Here is a 21,392-nt window from a genome sequence, read left to right as displayed (position 1 = left end):
AAAAAAATATATATAATTATATGTGTGTGTGGATATGTACATATGTATGTATGTATGTGAGCACATCACAATAATATTAATTTTCAAAACCAGCGGAGGCATGAATCCGCAGTGCACTTATGCATGAATATAAACAGAGAGCAATAATTGTGTCAAGGGAGAGTATTTTGATAGAGTAATTATGTTACTCATTGAGAGCACTTCATTTCGAGTCCCGATTTTTTATTCTAATTTATCTAAAATAAATAATCAGTAATAGTGAATATTAATATAGTGTTAAACGTTAAGTGGTGCACCGTACACATAGTGTAATAGTTTGGAAAACAATTTCTTTTTTAATTAATTTTTTTTTGAATATTTCGTTTACACCTTTAAAAATGCCATACTAAATTTTTAAATGAATATCTCAAATATTTTTTTATTTACAGCTTTCTAAAATAGGCAATCAGTTTATCTTTAAACATGTCTTTATCGAAACAGTATTATTCGATTTTGTTGTATTAATTATCCGGAGTCTACATATTCTATATATATGTAGTTTTTCATATTTCATCCATGACTTACCAGTTTTATGATCTGATTAAAAGCATGCCAAAAACAAATAAAATTTTGGGTAAATTCAACTTTGTTTTTCATTCGCATTTTCATGTTCTCAATTTCTGATTTTTTTCGACCGTAAGTCATTGTAGCGACAATATTTTCTTGTAGAGAATTTGTTTCAGGTTTCATCCACGGAGTAAAGCGGAATCAGTGAATCTGTTTTAGTGTCAACTCGAAACTGGAAAAATGTTAAACTATTTCTTCCAAAAATTTAGTCGTTTCTTTTAATTCGCTAAAATCGCCATTTTAAAGGCTGTCACCCGAGGTGTGTCATCAGTATTCAGTTGAGAATTTATCCACATATGTACTTCTATGATATACTACGTCGTTATGGTATCTAGCGAGAACAAAAAACTAAAAAAAAAAAAATTCGAAAATTATAAGATTCAACACCAAAATTTAAAATAATCAAGACTTGTTGTAGTATATTAACTTACATTAAAACTTACTAATTTTTCAGATATACAATTAAGAGGTGTCTTGCTCAATCCAATTCGTCAGGGCTACACTCTTTCTGTCATTTAAAACTACTTTAAAGCTCACGGTGCACTCATTGATAGTCAAATGATTCATTCTATTTCAAATTTTGTTCAAAAAATTCAATAAAAAATAAAAATTGAAAAGAAATACTAAACGAAAAGCCTAATTTAAACAAAAAAATTCAAGCATATCCATATTTTTCAAACTATAATCGGGATTATATTATTACTTCGCCACAACTCTAACTTATAATTATCAATACGAGAGTATATTTACATTTATTTTCAACTCTTGCTCTTTTGATGAAATGTTCTCCGTAAATATGGTTTGCTCATAGTTTGCGCTCGCAATTGCCGATCGTTATTGTTTCTTCAAGGGGGCGCGCCCTCTTCAAAAGTGACAATGGCTTGCTTGCACCTATTGATGAACATTTACATATATGTATGTATGTAGATATATATATATATATACCTATGCGTACATAAATTAATAAACCTATACCAATTCCTACTCGTATGCAAATTTTAATAGCTGTTTAATGGACAACAATCACAAACGAAACGTAACAGCGATGGTCTGTGTATCTTGTGGCGCAGATATCGTGGTTTGAGCATACACACCTATATATATATATACAATATATTCAATTACACACATATACATTGATATAACCTCAAAACGCCGCTTTTTAATTTGTTTGTGCAGCGAAATGGTGGATAAAGCATAAATAAAACAGTTCGAATAAAAACTCGATCAAAACAAAATCGAAAATTAAATACAGTTCCAACTACCATAAATAAAAACTAAAAAAAAAAAGTAATAAACAATTGAGCGCCATACTGGAATTGAGCGTTGGTGCGACGGGAAGTGACTAAAGCGGTGTGGAGCGACAACTATAAAAGCGCCAGACGCGACAAGCTAGCGTTCAGTTGCGGCGGTGAACGAGTCAGCGAGCGCACAAAAACAGCAATAAACTAGCAAATCATATTTTGGAAATAACACTAAAAATACGGCACGCGCTAAAAATTATTAAAACAAGTTACAATAAATACAAAGTGGCCTTATCAGCAGAAAAAGCAAACTTATAAAAGAAAAATAATAAAAATCCAACAAGGTGATTAATTTATTCAGCTGATAATGATTTAGTGGCCAGTGTTTGACTTTAAGTGATTCGAGCACATCCATATAATATAAGAGAAATGTGTAGCATAGTGTACCTGTATGTTATAGGAAATATGTATATATTCGAAGTGCCTATTTTAAATAAAACACAAAGCCTTAAACTTTGCTTTTGAGTATACACACATTTCATGTAAATATTCACACAGCAAAAAATTAAGAAATAAAAAAAAGCGGAAAAGTATTTGTATATATATTTACAAAGTCTACTCCAAAGTAAAATTGGGTATATAAAAATAGCTATATACATATATGGTAAATCGGTGTTTCTATTCGGGTCAACTGTTTCGAAGGTGTACCGCCAATATTTCTTATATGCCTATATTACGGTATTTTGACATAAGTGATTTTCAAGTGAAAGTTAACAATAATATAACTTTTTTTTTAATATATTGACAACATATTCAACAATATAAATTTCTGAGACCCAAAGATATCGAAAATAGAAATGTTCAGTTCATAAAAGTTCCGCAAAAAAAATTGTGAGTTTTAAATTTGTTTAACGAATAAATTAAAATTAGATCTACTCGTTATACAAAATAACCAGCAGAGTAGATGAAAATAATTTGACAAATTATTTAGCTGGGAAACTAACAGTTTTTGTTGGAAAAACTTTTGCCAGTTGATCAAAGACAACTAAATAATTTTTTTTTTTTCAACAAAAAACAATTTCAAGGACAATTTAAACAAATTTGTATAAAAGAAAATTACACAGAAAGGAAAATTATATAATTGTAAATGAAAAATGTATAGGTATGAAGTATTTTTAATACTTTAGATATGATATTTTCAAAATAAACACAAAAAATATAAATAAATAAAGGGGAAAAAAACAAACACACGTCCATCGGCTATTCATGAAGCTTACAAATTTCTGCTGATGTTCTTTATCCAAAATATTTTAGAAATGTTAGATAGTGACAGGAGGCATCCAACAACAAAAAAGTACTTATGATGTCACTGTACCCATGAAAGCCGATATATGCAAATATTGGTTCCAAATATCAACAAGTAAAAATTTATTCAAAAATGTCTAGTGTACTTTGAAACGAATTATGTATAAAGATTACTTAAATGCAGTACATGCATAATTTGACTCTGATGATTCTATTACGCCTCACTTATTCTAATTGCAATGCCAAAACTCGTGCGCAACGACCGTTTTACTAGATTACTAATTGCTGACATCAATATATTTTAATCGAAAGATAAATTGCCACAAAGAATGCAATTTTGTATTAGATGTTGCTTTGAAGGATTATGATTGGTTTCACTCTCACTCAACAGATATACAACCATTTTTAAGTGATTTCGAATATCTGAAAGAGTCTACTTATGCCTTTGTGTCATTGATATCTCAGAGAAACTTCTTCATAACTTTAATAACACGTTTTTCCCTCAATCTTCTATAAGTAGTATGGATACAGATAAAATAACACGCCTACTTCCTAAATAAAATTTACCCAGTGTTACAATGTTTCCAGGGTGAAGACGCTCAAATTTCCATATTGTATTCAAAACCAAACATTGTGTTTCATGTTATTGTTGTTATAGGGGCAATATTGGCAAAATTGTCGGGTTGATAGTAGTTAGTCGATTATATCTACCTCCGGCTCCACTTCAGTTGTATACGCGACCGTCGTGGGAAGGTTTTCTAACAAAAGTAACTAATTCTGATAATAATGATATATAAGAATGATGTCGGATAACTTCAAGAATTATAACGTAGAAGCTTCACCTAGCATTTAACAAAGTTGTCCGAGCTTAATTTTTAATATTATCAATGGAAGCGAAGTAAACCTAATAATAAAACTACTAAACAGTGAAAAAGTCAAATTCTATTAATACTGAAAAATACTTTGGCTACTTTCGATAAGGTTGGGGTAGAATTTTGGCAGAATATATACAAATAAATACAAGTACACATACTTATAACTTCACGGTCACTCTATAGCGATAGCGCCTTGCGGTCATTGGTATGTGACTGGATTTTCCACAGCTACTTATAAAACAACACGCTAAGCCAAACATACATACCAAACTGAATACATATTTAGTTCATATTAATATTATATATGAAAAAATTCGTATATTAACGGTATGTTACAATATTTTCATATTTAGATTTACCAAATAACAATAACGAAAATGGTGCAACAGAGAATTCCATATATTACACCCATATTTTCATAAACAATGTAAAAGTATTTTATTAAATAAAAATTCAGTGCGCAGTGGCAGCTTAAAAAGTAAATAGATTTGTACTATGCACCTGTTCGAGTAGTAAATTATCTGTTTGACTTTTTCATTATGCCACGCGAATTGATATACAAAAGGCCAGTGTCACAGCAACAACTCCTACTTGACGGCGCAGTGGTGATAACATGAAGTGAACACACACTATGTGGGTATGTGTATATGTATGTATATGGCAAAAGACGTGAATTTCAAAATGAAGTTATGCGTTGAGAAAATCGGTTGGCGTTGAATCAATTCTACTTTCAACTGTATAAATATTTATCTTATCATCACTTTGAAGGGTAAAAAACTGTTATCAAAGAAAATATAATACTTGTACGTACATACAAGTACATACATTATTTCCTTGCATATGCTATTTGTATAAAACTATATAGTATTGGTGTCGATCAGAAGCTGTTGAATGCAGGAATTTAAGTATATACAGTGGGCTACATACAAACATACATTCATTTGCCAGCACCTTGACGAAGTGCTCTGGAATGTAGATTACAAAATCAGTTCATAGCACTGCCTAAATGTAAATTAATAGCGTCTTGTATACACCTATTTCCATAAAAATAATTTACAAAAAAGAACGAATTCATTGCTATGTGTATGTGTAAAATTGTATAGACGTTGTTGCGCCATTGAGACCATCACATAATTTTTATTTAAAATAAAAAACATAATTATTTATTTCTAAGGCTTCTCAGAACTTTAAAACTGAAATAAAAAATACGATAAAGGTAGGATAATGTTTTCTAATACACCAGCAGTTGAAGTTATCTTATTTTTTAACTTAATTTCTATTCGGAAACGAAATAAATTGAGTTTCACTTTAGGCCCGTTATTCATTTGTTTTCGGTTTGAAAAGAAAAAGCTACAATTCTTAGTCTTATTCGAAAGTAAATATATACTTGGGGAACAAAAGAAATTGAAACTTTATCAAAACCAAGCTCGTCTGTTCTTCATCGAAACGAAATTTTGAACATACCTGTGTAATTGCTATTCTTTACTTTGTTGTAGTTGTGTGTCTTAGTAAGTAATTTTGTTAATTCTTATTATATAATATATATAACAAGTTTATAACATATATTATAATTCGATCACATTGTAAAAAAAATTTATTTGTATGCGCCTTTATGGCGTTTCCTTAGTAATTTCGCTCTCCTTTCACTTTCTGCAAAGTTACAACCGTAAAGTATTGCCTACATTCAGGCGCATTGATTGAAGTAATAAAATTCACTAACCTAGCAGTGAAAATGTATGATAATAAGGCTTATCTTGTCCGTAAGAAAAGAGTGGAATATGATATAATTTATTGAGTAACCTCTTCAACTTCACTGTCCAATTTACTCGCTTACTGTTTTAAAAACCCATCGCTGTAGTCTTAGAGTATGTCTGAAAAACTGATATCGGACCGATAGATTCCGACATATGCTTTTGGTATAAAAGCCATAAAAATGGGCTATGTCTAGTAATTTCTACAGAAAAAACTATAATGAGGAAATTTTATGGCTTATCTGTCCGTAAGATTAGAATACGATATCATTTTGAAAATTATGGTATATGTTTTGAACATTTTCATTGAAAAACGTGTACTTACTTTTACCAATTGTTATAAAAATAATACAAAAAAATATAACTTCTTACGATATTACGAAAATAAAAAATGAAAAATTTAGTTTATCTCTTAGTTTTTAGAATATCGGAAAGAAATCTGAAAGTTATAACAAAATGCATTGGTATTAGTATACATATAAAATATGTACAGATATTTGTTTTTAAATATGTAAATTTTTAATTTCAATTCCGCTATCAAGCACTCCAAAATATATTGTACATCTTTATATAAAAAAAAATTAGGCTCTACAAAAGTCGAAAAATTCCACTGCCTAATTAAAAATCGTCAGTAATTATCATACGATTTGTTTGTTCCGACATCTGTTTTGCTAGCGGAAAAAATTTTGATAATTTTGTTATTAACTTTTTTTGTTTCTAATCATTAAGACTTGTTTAGTTTAATAATGCCAAAACATTTGTTTATCAGATGCTAAAAATAGCTGATTGTAAAAAAGAAAACAACAACAAACCAATTAAAAAAATATATAATGATTTATTTAAATTTTATTATCTTTTACAGGGGCTCGCGCTCGCATTCATTATACACCTTGTTAAAGACTAGCGAATTCACAAATAACAAACTAATTGATAAAGCAGAATGGAGAACGTCAGAACTTTTTTCGCTGGACAAAATAAAGACGGCACATTGACAAACAATCAACGGAACGGTGGACTAAATTTATTTAATGGACGCATCGTGCCGACTGGCTTGAGCAATGGTCTACAGGGCAACATGAGCCCTCACATTGGAGGGCTGAATGACAAAACACATCACGAAGTGAAGCGAAAAGATAACGACAGTTATTTCTATATAATGTAAGTATTTCATGTGTTAAGTATTTTATGATATTTTTAAAATACTTGATAAAGTAGTTTCCAAAGCTTTTGTTGTTTGTTACAATACATATTAGGCGGTAAGCCTCGGTATATCGAAATATGTTTGTAAGGTGGAGATCGAATCTTTAATGAAGATATTTTTCTGGATCGGTCAGTTTAAATTGCAGCTTTATACTAAAGTGGCCCAATTTGTACAATATATTCAGAGATTATAGCAATGTCTTGCACAATCATATGTGCTCAATTTCGTGGAGATATCTTGTCAAATAAAAAAGTTTTTCATACAAGGACAATGAAGACGACAGAGGTCCGATATTGGCGGTTCCGGCAAATGAGTAGCTTCTTAGGGAGTATATACAGATCGGCAGATGGACCGACGAAAAGACAGATGGACATGTTCAGCTCGTCAACTTATCATTTATATAATATATATTCTTTACAGGTCGGATACCCTTCCTTCTGGATATTCCAAACTTCGTGGCAAACTTAATATGCCCTGTTTAGGATATAAATTTGTTAATAAATGTATATCCGATTTCATGATTTTTAACCGTCTGAAAATATTACATACAGATACGGAAAACCGGTATAGATCGGCTTACCATATGCTTCAGTTAACTTGTATTGAGATTAATTATCAATTAATTTATCAATTTCACGAATATAAAAGAAATAAAAATTGACATTATCTGTGGCTAGAGACAAAAATAAGAATATTGTGTATTAATTGCTACGCTTCGCCTACTCGTATCATAACACAATCAAGAAGTTTATCGATATATGAATATGAAGTTTATCTATTACAATTAGGCCAAAAACTTAATGTTGCAAAATCTTAGAAAAATACAAATTCTAAATCTCATTAAAACTCTTATAGGTATATACATACATGACCCCTTGCTTTTCATACAAAAACACAACTCATATGCCACTAATCGAGAAATGTTGCTTATATCTAATGAAAACCCATTAATAAATTATTATATTAATAGCTTCCAAATTGACAGTTATTTCAAATAATTTTATTTCGTTATACATGTTTAAACTAAACAGGCCTACACATATAACAAGTTAAATTAAGATATAAATCTCAAACAAATATAATTGAACATTAAAACTAAATTAATACGCGTGTTCTGTGATTTTTGGTTTACCTTAGAGTTCATTTCTGCTTCTCTTGTGTCATAATTTTAACATAAATTCATAAAAATAGAATAGAGCATAAATTTAAATTTAAAAGTGTTGTATATGGTCTGTTTGTCCGGTTTTTATTATACCATATATATGTATATAGACTTAAATAGCAGTTAAATGGTTATATTCTGTCAATTTGTCTATAATTACAACCAAAATATGCTCGAACGAGCAAAACCAGTTTCCAAAACAAAACAAAGCAAAAATTTTAGTTATGTTCTCATATGTAAGCGGCTATGTACATTTTCGCACATACATACAAATATAGTATATACCAATGTCAATCCGAAACGATTTATTTTCATGCAAGTAGATAAAGCTAGGTTTTTTTATAATTATTATTCAGCGATGTTGCATGTACCGACAAGCTTGAAAGTGAAACGAGTTAATAACAAGCAAAACATTCTGTAATTTTGTGTAGTACAAACGCTTAATATGAACTTGACTGTATGCGCATGCCTGTAGTCGCTTAATTATGTATGTATGTATGCAGGTGCACGAATAAAGACATAACCTTGAAAGTCGAACACACTGACTTAGCATAGAGTGGCAATAGATGGTAATATATATGTACCTAGAATTTATTTTAAACAAAATCCAGTTTTTAATGTCTTCAAAGTAATATAGTTGGCAAGTTGGAAAAAACATTAAGTAGCTTATATTTATGCCTATTCGAATGCTTATTACTATGCATGAAATATTCAATTGGATATAAGAGTTTACAAGTTTACGCTATAATCAACACATATGTAGGTAGATTTATTTGTGAGACTTCTCTTGGTCTAGCTGTTGTATGGAAAAATAGAGCGCACTCAAAAAATCTATACCTGCGGCAGTAATTACTCGGTTAATCCATTTTTGGTATAAATTAAATATTTTTAAAAAACGCCGCCATTTTGTTAATTTTTGCTTTTTTTGACCGTAGGTCATTGTACGGATAATATCTTCTAGTAGAGAATTTGTTTTATAGTTTTGATCCACGGAGAAGCCGTCATCACTGCAGCAGCGGAGTCGCTTTTTTGGCGCATACGGAGATCGTCTGTAATTCGAAAAATATTTAATTTTTTTTCTCAAAAATTTTACTGCATATTTTTAAAATGTATCTAAAAATTTTATTATTTTTTTAAAATCCCAAAGATCGCCTTTTTTAATACTGTTACACTAGGTGTACGCCTTAAGTTTGATACCTTTTTCCGTTGGGCTGTCTGTTGAAAAACTTTGTTCTCATGATACGAGTATATCATCTAATAAAATATAATCTAATTATAATATTCAAAAATTTTTTGACTTCATTTTGAAATTTCGATATCGCTTAAACACATTTTTCAATTATGTGTGTTAACCTCACGCACTTCAAAACCTGAGTTGACCTGCTGTAGCGTTACAAAGCAGTCACTAAGTATAGCAAAGAGTAAATATGATCTAACAAGACGATGATTACGATCTAAGCCTTATGTTAATCCTCTCATACGTTGTTAAAGTCTGTATGCGGAAAACATTCCTTATCGGAGATATCGAATATTTATTTATCGCAAGGCAGTTGGACAGTTCATGTCGGTTAACAAGTTGGAAACGGCGAAAAATAACATAAGAATATAATGTAAACAACAGATTAAAAGTGAGTAAGTCAACGACTGCTAAGAATAGCTGCCGACTGCAGATTTACGCTTTTATTTTTTGCTGCAATCGTGTGCGTCGCGAAATTAAGAATTAAGAATTTAAAAATATATACCAATTACTTAAGTCGCTTAAATGCATCTGTAGGTAGGAAAAAGAATGATATGCATGCATGCATGTATGTATGTACCATACATATATATGTATATGTGTATGTATGAAAGTGAGCGTCTCAGCGAGTATAAAGTCGGATGGCTAAAGAGAATGCTAGTCATTTTCGGTTCCTGCACAAGAACGGGTGTGTCCGATACAGCAGCACAAGTTGACATTTACATTTTGTTATTGACAGTTGGCCACAAAAATATACATATAGTTGCATGTACGATATTGAGGCTTCAAGTTCTAAAAATATAGTTTACTAAATTAGTAAATAAATTGTTAAAATTTAATTTTGGATTTTATAAATATAATTTTTACTACTATTTATCATTTCAGGTGGCGCTCCTAAGTGAAATCACGTGCCTCTAACTATACTCCAGTGAAACATTTTGTCTAAAGTTACCTGCATTCGGCTTGTACAATTTCGACGATGCACAAATTTGCATAAATAATATAAATTTCAATAAAAATTTTATACATTTCGTGGACGCATGCAGTTCTTTTGGACTGCAGAAAATTGTATATGCTAGTGATATTAGTTTTAGCAAATCTGCTTTCATATATTATACTTAAAATATTTTACATAATATAACGGTATTAACAGGGCATAAGGAAGACTTGCGACCGAAGAAATTGTTATAAAAATTATTAATTCTATATGTATTTTTTATAAAACAAAAATCAGCTGTACGCTGCTATGGATATACTTACCTTACTAACCATACTATTTTGGCTAGTTCTGACACTTTTATTCGGTCCCATATTGTTCTTTGTGTGCATTTATTTACCTGAGTTACCTGTTAGATATATAAAACGCATTCGAACATCTTAAATTAGACGAGTATTTTTTATTCATATATACATACACATGTATGTCATTATATATAACAACTTAATAGTAAGCTTTCAGTAAATTAATTTTTTTATTGGTAACTTAATTAAATTTATTTCACATTTCCTTTAAAATAAATGTTAATGTTAAATTTAAATACAAATTTGTTGTTTTATTTTGATTCCTCAAACCTCAAATCAACAAATAACTAGTATAAATCATATATACTGGCATAATTAGATATATATGGGAACTGCAATTAGCTCATCAGACTGTAGAAAGCGAATCGAACAATGAACTGTTACAAATCACATAATCTGGTATAATGAAATATATGTGGCAATAATTAAATATAAGTGGAAGCTATATATATATGTATATTATATATGCAATTTAATAAGAAATTCACACATTATCCTGTATTATCCCGATTATAAAATTTTAAGTCATACATTTTCTACTCCGATTTAGTTAGACTCAAGCCCTTTCAAAATATCATCATTTTACTGGGTTCGTAAATTTATCACTTGCTTATTAATATCTTAGCCAAAATATATACGCTAATAAAACGTCATCTATTTCTGACTTAGTGTTGACGTTTATATATTTTTATACCCTGAATAGGATATATTAAGTTTGTCTGAATGGACTGACTTGACTGTCAGGAAGTTTGGATCTCCCTAATGGAAACGTCGGAGACCCTAAAAAAATATGTATATAAAGGATCAATGTGAAGAGCTGAGTCGATTAAGCCATATTCGCTTGTCTCTATATACGCGAACTTATTCCGCAGTTTTTAATATATCGATCTGAAATTTTGCATACGTCCTTTCCTTCCCAAGAAACAGCTCAGTTCTCCGAACCGCCCATATCGGAGCACTGTAGCGAACAGCTATCATACAAACTGACCGATAAAAATCAAGTTCTTGTATGGAAAACAATTTTTATTTGTGAATGGTATAATACCTTCTTCTGTAAAACCGATGTTAATGTCAAAAAATAAGAACTGATTAGTTTCTATCACCAGCGATGTACAAACTTTTCGGCATTCAATCGCATTGCTGACTTGAGGAAGTACGGTTCAAATATTTTTGAAGATAGGAAAGTACACTACTACTTGTACACTGTAATTATTTAAAAAAACGTATACTCGTAAATCCATTGCAATGTTTCAATGAACTTTTATTTACATTCATACGTTCATACCCACATCTAGCGGTTTATTCAACTTATGAATGAAGAAATTCGAAATTGTGCTATATCGCGTTTATGTGCTGAGCGCCTGGTTAAAGAAATAAATGTGAACGTGCCTTTGTATTACGATATAATTAGATAATGTGCCATGTTCTTGTTTTATTATTATTTTTTTCCTTGAAAGAATGAGAGTAGTAGAGATACTGAAGAAAAACAAAAAACAGAAACCTCACAAATTCATAATTTTAATTACTCAATATATTGGTGGGTGGGACTTTTTTCTTCATGTCTACATATAATATAATATAGGTATACCATATATCTCTATATACATATATGTATATAGTAAAAATATTACAGTAAGTATTATATTATATATTTTTTCCAGCTATGGATATTTTAGTGTTAGCAGGCACTATTTGAAACTTTTTGGTCTATTATTTGCTGTAGTTATCGACTTGGATTAACAGGACAGGTATGCATCGATGAGTTAAAACCGCGATGCGGCAAACTTACAAGCCTTCATAAATGCTAGTACAGAAAGTTTTTTCAAGATTGATTCTCACTCGGTAGCGAATTGTGTAAAAATCAGTTACTGTATCAAAAAATATCTATCTGGGGTCAGGTCACGTCACACCGTGTGATTTTATTGCCCCAAGAAACTTTCTTAATAAAAAGAACTGGCACAGACGTGCGAAAGAAATGATGAATTAGATATCGATTACGTATCGATATACCAAGATCCAACTATTTATAGATTGCCACTATGCTTAAAACTTTTTTTTTACCAATATTATTAAAATCAAAATTCGAAAATATTTAATATTTGCGTTTTTTACATATGTAAATCATGACAGACAAACAATAGAAGCTTAAAATAATTAACATATTTTTTGTTAGAAATATTTTTTACTGTTTTTTTACAATTTTTATTATTTTTATACGCGTACTTATTTGGAAGGATTCAAACTTCCGGCAGATTTGGCCTGCAGTATAAATTCCGATATAATTTCTTTTGGTTTCTCCAAACGGCAGGGAAATGCAAAAGAGAAGCTTGGGTAGTGAACCAAGCTTGGTCAATCAACCAATTAAAATCACAAGTAACTTGGATAATAAGACTGGATTATCCGAAACATATTTGAGATGTATGCAGGAGAGTAGTGTTGGTGTTTTTCCGGAAGATAAGGGTGCAATGAATGCTTATGAAGTATATAAATCTTCTCCTGAGACGAGGTTAATGAAAAGTGAGTCTGATAAAAGGATATATGCTGATGCGCTTATACATCCGCCTGGCTTCGCACCTTTATGGTATTTATGCGGTAAAGCTTTATCTAAAATGTACGAACCGAATGAACTAATTGATTTAGTTAAAAATGATCCCATTATAATGAGAAGCTACTACAAAACACTAAGCCTGGATCTACCTTTGGAGAAGTGTTACTATATAGATGATGAGAGCTATTGGAAACGTTATGTTTTGTCTCGTCACAAGGATCCGGGTTTGCAAGTTAAGAAAATAAATTGGAAAAATAAGGGAATTACGATGAAATTTGAAAAATACCTACAAGAATTAAGTGCGGGATACTGGGATGAAGTCGAGACGGAAAGTTTATCAGCTAAAATTAACATTTATGTAACCGATTTACATATTGATCATTTGCGATCGATAGACGAGCACACCCTACTGAAACATGTAAGGCGCGATGATGTATGTTCCTCATCTGGCTCATCGACGACTATTCCCAGTAGTTCTGTTAGTGCGGAGGAGCAGCTCGAAGCTGAAGAGGAGGAAGATATTGAAAGCAAAAGTGAGGGAAGCAGAAAGAGCATCTTGCGGACTTCACAATCGGGTTCAAACAAACATGTTTTGTTGGGTCCAACAATCAACCAACCGATGCGTAATATTAGGGGCTTTTCAAGTACAACAAGTGTCTACTCAACGTGGAATTTCAATTCGAGATCAATTAATAGTTTGTGGTTCGACGCTAACGATACCGAGCTTGAAGATAAATCAATAAGGAAGGAAAAGAGAATAGCACAACGTTTAAGGCGACAAAAGAGGACCGAGTGTAAAGAACGTGAACGATTCGCGGAAGAACGAGCGAAAATTGAAGCCGAGGCAGCTGCTAAAGCAGCCAAAGAAAAGGCAGCAAAGGAAAGATTGGCTAAAAGAAGAGCGGAAAGGCAAAAGAAGAAAGGTGATGTTGAAATGATCAGTGTATTTGATATGGAAGTTGAGCCGCCAGAAGAGGAAGATGACATCATTGTCTTGAACGCACTAAATAAAGATAAAATAAAGCAACTCCAAGTTGCAATGAGGGATCCAGCGATTGCAGATTATTGCCATCATGCAGATTTGCGTCTACTGAAGTATTTTCCATTCCTGAATACCTTGCGCATTGAGTTTAATGGTCCACCGCCACCAGTCAAGTATGAGGATTGGCATTATCATGTCAGTACGCGTGACATCGAACGATTGGCCGAGTGAGTTGGTGAATTAGATACTAAAATATATACATATATATTAGGGTCGGTCAAAAAAAATACTAATATTCTTTTTTTTCTCGCTTTTTACTCTGAAAAATTGGTGGATAGACACCTATAACCTATAACGGGAAGGACCCCACCTTACCGTTTTCGATTTTTTTTTCTTATTATCAAATAAACAAGTTCACATCTCGCTTCCGACTCCCGAAAATATATCTCGTTTCATAAATTTTGAAGGAAATTAAATGTTCTATAAAATGATATCTCATGATTTTTTCGTAAACACAACCGTTTAAAAAATATTAGCGGTTGAAGTTTGATTATTTTAAGACAATTTTTTTTTTCTTATGAATTTTTTAACTCAATGAATGACTTTTCAAGCAGTCAGAAGCGAGATATGAATTTTTCTATCTGATAACAAGAAAAAATAGAAAACTGTAACGCGGAGGACCTTCCCGTTACAATTAAGCACTCATAACTAGTTATCCACCAACTTTTCAGAGTACCAAGCGTATATATTTTTTTTTAACCCACCCTAATGTACATACATATCTCTCACTTTTGACGTTGAGATTTACTTACTCTTGGATGCACCTTTGGGTTAAAACCAGAGCTACGTAAAATACGCAACCAAAGACGTTTCTGAGTGTCTTCTTTTCATGAATTCTGTCCATAGCCTGGATTAAATATAAATGAGATTAACCAAGATGATAGAACCAAGCAATGTACATACTTCCTTTTAGAAGTTTAAGACTTTAGACTTTAAGAAAACCACGGATGGATGATTGCCACTCAGAGTACACTCAATGTTTGTTTACATCTTCGAGATACTTGAGAAAAATACTCTAACATACATACCTACAGCTATTATAAAATATTTGCCTTTATATACATTTTGTCACCAAAGTTGCAATCAATGCGTGTCGGTTCTCGACTGAGTAAATTTTTTTCATATATTTACTATCTTTTTTACACACAGGGGCCTAAGAGGTCTAGGTGGTCTGCAAGTCTTTAGTCTACGCAATAGTCGTTTGAATGCAAATAAGCTGTTCTTACTCACCAGGAGTCTGAAGACAATTCACACCTTGAAAATCGTTGACTTCAGCTACGATAATTTGAAAGATGATTGCGGAGAGGGTCTTCATGAACTTTTCCAAAGAACTACCTCAATTATATCACTAGATTTGACTGGTAATGAGCTCGGCGCTGAGGCAATTTGCGATTTGGCGAGAGCACTCGGAGGTTATGATGGTTGCTGTCAGTATTTGAGTTTGGCCCACAGCACTATAAGTACAGACGCATTGAATTTGTTCTGCTTGCATATTGCAAATACTGAGCAGGTGCGCGAATTATGCTTGCGCGGAGCGATAATCTCTCAAGAGGGCATCAAAAGTTGTATTGCCCAGCAACTGATCCCAAATCATAAAGTGTTGCGGGCCATTGATATGTCGGGAGTTGTAATCGACACCGATGTAGCATGTGAAATACTAAAGTCATTGAAGGACAACTACAAAATACGAAAATTCGATGTACGCGGTTGTGACTTACCTGTCGATTTGGAGGTTGATTTCGAAATTCTAGTCAATCGAAATAAATTCCTCTTCCTTTATCCAGCCATTGGCGATACCAGGATATCTATCGAAGACATTGATCAATCTCTTAAAAAAACAAGGTAAGTCGGACTATCCCATTATTATACTTGTATTTGTAGTGCATTCATACTCTCCATTTACTGCCATTTGTTTTACCCTTTTCACTGAGTTCTACTTGGCATTTAACAGATTTAAATATAGAAAGTATATAACTTTTATTATATTTTAGAAACAAAATCCTTCTACGTGCAATAGAAGCGGTAGAAAGGAGAGAAGAATGCTTAAAGCTGCGCCCGAATTTATTTCATCGTGACAGTGAAACTGCAAGTTCTATATTTAATTTCCATCAAGAACAGACACACGAAGAAGATGAAGACGGAGGCGTCGAAGTGGGTGTATGCGAGGAAGAGAGATCAAGTTGGATTACGAAATTTCATTCCGAAGATCCAAATAAGTTTGATAAGGATGAAATTTTGTCACGGTTCTGGTATTTTGACATACCAAGAGGACCACATTCAAATTATTAACGAATAAAAATATGTATGTATGTAGGTATATATACAGTGCCAGAAGTATACATACAATTTGTTATATATTTTTTTGATAAGTCGGGGAAAAAAATTAGAATAATATACTTTTGACTACAAAACCAAAAATACCTTTTCTTTTAAGAGTTATGCCGTTATCATCTTGGGAAGGCAGATGCATTTATAGCACCAAAGAAATTTGGTTTTATGAGTGCTACACCTGGTAAAGTATTAAATATTAAGTTTTCTGTAACCCCTGAATGACAATCGAGCTCAACCCATCGTATAACACTTTTAAATTAAACCAGTTTTTTATATTATATAAAACAAAGCACCAATGAAAATCTCAGTATAAAATTCGGACCATCTTATCTAAAAATAGTCAAAATGGGATCCTACTATATCAAGCCCTCAGATACCGAATATGAGGTCTCAGTGCCTACGGCTTTTTTTATACCAAATATATCCATAGATATTTTACAAATCTTAATTCAATGAAATGACCACCTCTCCTGATGATAATCAGATCTGATGTTAAGAATGAACAATATTCCTTCAGTAATTTTTCTAGCTTCATACACCTAATATACACCCGGTTGACTTCATGCCATATTTATCGGTCACACAACGTGATTTATTTTTTTAGATAACTTTTTCCTGTTATGTTAAACTAAGAAACTTTACAACTTGTTATAATTAGATACTTTTGAAGACTTGACATCTTTTCTTTAAAAAAAATCTGTTCACAAATACATATATTTTTGAATAAAACTAATAATTGTTGTATATAAACGAATATTAAAGAAGAATATATTTTATAATAAATACCCCGAAATGGAAGAGACAAAAGCTGAAGTTAAGACGGATTATTTTAATCCCATACGCATGAATACCTTAGGTATTCCACAAGAACATGACCTCTTGATAGCATATGACGTTTATCGGCCATCATTGGAGACGCGCGCCTTGAAATCTGAACAGGGCCGCACCATGTACGCTGAAATATTCATTGAGAATCCTAAGTTGGGTCCATTGAGGGATTTATGTACAAGCACCTTATCACAAGCGTATACGCCGAAACAATTGCCATTAATAGCCGAGGATCCGTTGAAATTACGTCTATACTATGACTCGCTACGTTTGGATCTGCCACTGGAGGAATGCTATGACATTACCGACCAGAAGTACTGGCGTCGTTTTGTATTGTCTAAAAATGAGAATATTACATTGACTTTTAAAAAAGAGTACAACTGGCGTAGTCTTGGATTATCTATGAAATTTGTTGAATTGGTGGAAGCGTGCCCGGCCGAGTATTGGCCTTTGGATGAAATGCAACCAATAGCTGTGAAAATAAAGGACTTTGTCGAAGAAATGCATATACGTAGATTACAATCGATGTCGGAAAGATTTTTTAAAGAGCACATACATTTAGATGATTCTGAAGAGTCTGAAAGCGATTCCACGGATGTAGAATCAATGACGGTGACACCACGTTCTGCCGTGTTCACGTTGGATGAAGAGTTGGGGTCCGAGGAGGAGGAAGTAAAATCGACACGTGGCAAAAATAAACACATTTTAGCTGCTAGGGAAACGAGTACCCTAGAAGAAATGTCAGAGGTATGCAAAACGGAAGAAGAACTGGAATGGGAACGTATGTATGGGGAAATCATGGCAGAACGTAAAGAACGAACGCGTGTATTGAGAGAGGAGCAACAAAAACGACGCGCAGAGCGACAGGAACGACAACGCGTCCGAGAATTGCAAAAGATAATAACGCCACCGCCAGTTGAGGAGCCTGTAGTTGGTAAAAAGAAGAAGAAGAAGTTCAGAGCTAAAGGAGTATTCGATATGGTGGTTGAACCACCCGAAGAGGATGAAGAGTATTTGGTGGTGGATCGACGAAATTTAGAACGTCAATTGAAAACTATAAAGAAGCTTGTTTACCCGACCAGGCTATGCCATCATGTTAGCTTGCGTTTTCTGCGCTTTTTCGACAACCTAGTCAATTTCACCATAGAGTTTCGCGGTCCAGATATGAAGCGTGATTTTCACGAAAGACACCTGAAGTTCTCCTACGCCGATATAGAAGGTTTGGCTTAGTAAGTTGTGTGTGCGATAACTAATTACCATTATCTTAATCATACTCTTGCAACATGTTGCTACAGAGAATAATAGTTTTGTGCACCTAACGGTTGTTTGTATCACCTAAAAACAATCGAGTTAGATATAGAGATATTATATATATAGAAATGATAAAGTTGATGAGACGAGTTGAATTCCGAGTGACTGTCTGTCTGTCCGTCTGGCCGTCTGTGCAAGCGATAACTTGAGTAAAAATGAAGATATCTTAATGAAATTTAGTACATATTTTGACATTCCCAGTGCGAAAATGGATGAAATCGGATAAAAGCCACGCCTATATCCCATATAACACAGTTTTTAATTCCATGTGATGGAAATTAAAATGTACCACTTGACGGAAAATTGTTTAAATCGGACAAAACGATTCAAGTCCACAGTTACCGGACATGTGGATCCTAGAGCCTTTGGCTGACTTTGCCGAAAATATCGGTCAATGCGTGAGATATATAATTGAAAATATGTGAGAATGCTTTTCTGATAATATTATGTCTGTGTGTCAAAAATGAGTTGAATTCGGTCAATAGTTTCCTTAGCCTCCATATACTCGTACCTAATAGAAAGATTTTTCGAACTTCCGGCTGACCTTATACCCCTTATATCGGCCATTATGTGAGTTATCTTAATTAAATTGCGTGAGCGTTTTTTTCTCTTAACGGCCCTTCTCTGTACTTAAACTGGATAAAATTGGGTGAATACTTGTACTAGCCTCCACATAACTATTATCAGGGTTTTCAAATATTACTTGTATTTATTTTATGTTTATATCTTTCAAAATAGTGGCATCTCATTCCTGCAAAAATTGAAGATATTCCGTCTGCGTTGCAGCTATATGGATGCTCGAAAGTTATATATACTCGCAAAGTCACTGAAATGCTTGCAAAGTATAGAAACCATTGATTTCGGTTACGATTGCTTGGACGACGATTGCGGTTTGGGTTTGTTTGAGTTGTTCCGGCATACGAATTCTATAAAGTCGCTCGAACTTGAGCACAATTTGATTGGTGCGCATGCTTTACACTTTTTGGCCATCGGCCTTAGTCAGTATGGTGGCCAATTGGAATATCTCGGACTTGGTGGCAATCCGCTGGGTGATTGGGGCCTGCATGAACTCAGCAGAAAAGTTTTCGGCACGCAAAACATCACGCATTTAAATGTGCGAACCTCACAAATGACCCAATCGGCAATCATTTGTTGCATTGCAAATGAATTTTTGAAGCATTTGCCGCTTCGCTCGTTGGATCTACGCGCAGTGCCCATTAGTCAACAAGCTGGTATAGAAATCTTGAAGGTTTTGCAATTTAATACAACCATAATGAATTTGGATGCACGTGATTGCCAATTGGATGCAGATCTTGAAATCGATATAGATATAATTTTGAAACGAAATCAGTATATTGCCGAGAATCCGTATTTAAATGACTACACAAAGACCACGGAAGAGATCAATGAATATGTAAACCGCATTAAGTGAGTCTGTCATGAAAGCGTAATATTGTAAAAGTCATAATATTAACCATGCATGTTTTTTCAATGCAGAAATCCGATTTTACTACGCGCAATAGATGCTGTGGAAAAACGCGCTGAATGCTTGAAGAATCGTCCACCAGAATTCTTGCCAGATGCCGAAGAAAACTATGAGGAACAATCGGAGAGTACAACACAACGAAATATCGAATCAATATCTAAGTCGATTTCTAACGTCGATGCAGTTTCGTTGTCACCATCATCGTCTGTCGACGGTGATTTGCAAAATACCCCCTTCGTTTATGATCCAAATAGTTTTACCGAAGAAGAGTTCCTGGAACATGTATATCTACCTGGTCCGGGGGAACGTTATTATTTCTTCACGGAGTTCCAAAAGCTGCGTTTGAGTCAAATATCTTAAGGTGAGCTGAAGGTACATAAACTGAAAACGTTTAGGGATAGTAGCCTAAGTAGCATTAAGACCCGCTGGGACTGATGACTCATAACTTTTTTGAGATACTTTTCGTTTTTGTGATTTTGTTTTACCTTATATTGTAATATTTATTTCCGTCCGTCTGTACCATATATACGCAAATTTAATTTTTGAGATATCGCACACGTCTATTCCTACCCAAGAAGCTGCTTATTTGTCGGAATCGCCGATATCAGAGCATTATAGTATATAGATGCCATAAAAACTAAACGATCAAAATCAAATTCTTGTGTGGATATCTTTTTTATTTGACAATATATCATCACGAATTCAAGCATAGATAATTTTTCAATACAAGATGCCAAAAGAAATGCATCTATGAAGGATTTTATATCATCAATACCACGGAAGTTAAGGATTTTTCTCGTTTTAAATATTAATTATACTTAGTGGTTATGGGAACTTTAAGATTAACGCATTTTTCGGACACTGTCGCCTTTACTTTATTACAGAAAATGTCCGATACTTACATATACAGATACAGAAATATGTTCACACATTAAAATCACAAAACAAGTTCGATTAATCGATAACTAAAACAATTCTAAAAATTTCTATAGCAACTTTAATGCTTGACGACGAAAGGCAAAATACGAACCGAGTATCTAATCCAGAAAATGAGCAATAAATAAACAACGTCAAGAAAACATGAAAAGAGCAGTTGAAAGTCAATTGAAAAAAGGAAAATGTTCAAAATATTAACAAAATATGAAAAGTCACAAAGATATTTT

General features: G+C 32.9%; 3 protein-coding genes and 1 long non-coding RNA gene across 4 annotated transcripts; all 4 read left to right on the top strand.

The window, feature by feature from the left end:
* The first annotated feature begins 1,548 nt into the window (after positions 1-1,548).
* On the top strand, positions 1,549-6,709 carry LOC138856939 (uncharacterized). Its single transcript, XR_011395895.1, has 2 exons — positions 1,549-2,194; positions 6,644-6,709. It is a non-coding gene; the product is annotated as an uncharacterized lncRNA (long non-coding RNA).
* A 3,347-nt stretch (positions 6,710-10,056) lies between these two features.
* On the top strand, positions 10,057-10,925 carry LOC106614738 (uncharacterized). The gene is made up of 2 exons (XM_070107954.1): positions 10,057-10,197; positions 10,267-10,925. Exon 2 carries the CDS (start codon positions 10,628-10,630, stop codon positions 10,760-10,762), a length of 135 nt encoding a protein of 44 aa, XP_069964055.1. The 5' UTR covers positions 10,057-10,197; positions 10,267-10,627; the 3' UTR covers positions 10,763-10,925.
* A 1,958-nt stretch (positions 10,926-12,883) lies between these two features.
* On the top strand, positions 12,884-16,671 carry LOC106614742 (uncharacterized). Its single transcript, XM_014230638.3, has 3 exons — positions 12,884-14,440; positions 15,423-16,115; positions 16,265-16,671. The coding sequence occupies exons 1-3, from the start codon at positions 12,996-12,998 to the stop codon at positions 16,560-16,562; spliced, it is 2,436 nt and encodes an 811-aa protein (XP_014086113.2). The 5' UTR covers positions 12,884-12,995; the 3' UTR covers positions 16,563-16,671.
* A 658-nt stretch (positions 16,672-17,329) lies between these two features.
* LOC138855553 (uncharacterized) lies at positions 17,330-21,343 on the top strand. The gene is made up of 4 exons (XM_070108068.1): positions 17,330-18,661; positions 19,482-20,171; positions 20,241-20,590; positions 21,222-21,343. The coding sequence occupies exons 1-3, from the start codon at positions 17,397-17,399 to the stop codon at positions 20,587-20,589; spliced, it is 2,304 nt and encodes a 767-aa protein (XP_069964169.1). The 5' UTR covers positions 17,330-17,396; the 3' UTR covers position 20,590; positions 21,222-21,343.
* The last annotated feature ends 49 nt before the right edge of the window (positions 21,344-21,392 follow it).

The sequence above is a fragment of the Bactrocera oleae genome, chromosome 4 (assembly GCF_042242935.1).
Source record: "Bactrocera oleae isolate idBacOlea1 chromosome 4, idBacOlea1, whole genome shotgun sequence".
Taxonomy (NCBI): domain Eukaryota; kingdom Metazoa; phylum Arthropoda; class Insecta; order Diptera; family Tephritidae; genus Bactrocera; species Bactrocera oleae.
Note: the sequence above shows the minus strand (reverse complement) of the source record. Positions and strands in the feature narration are given on the sequence as shown.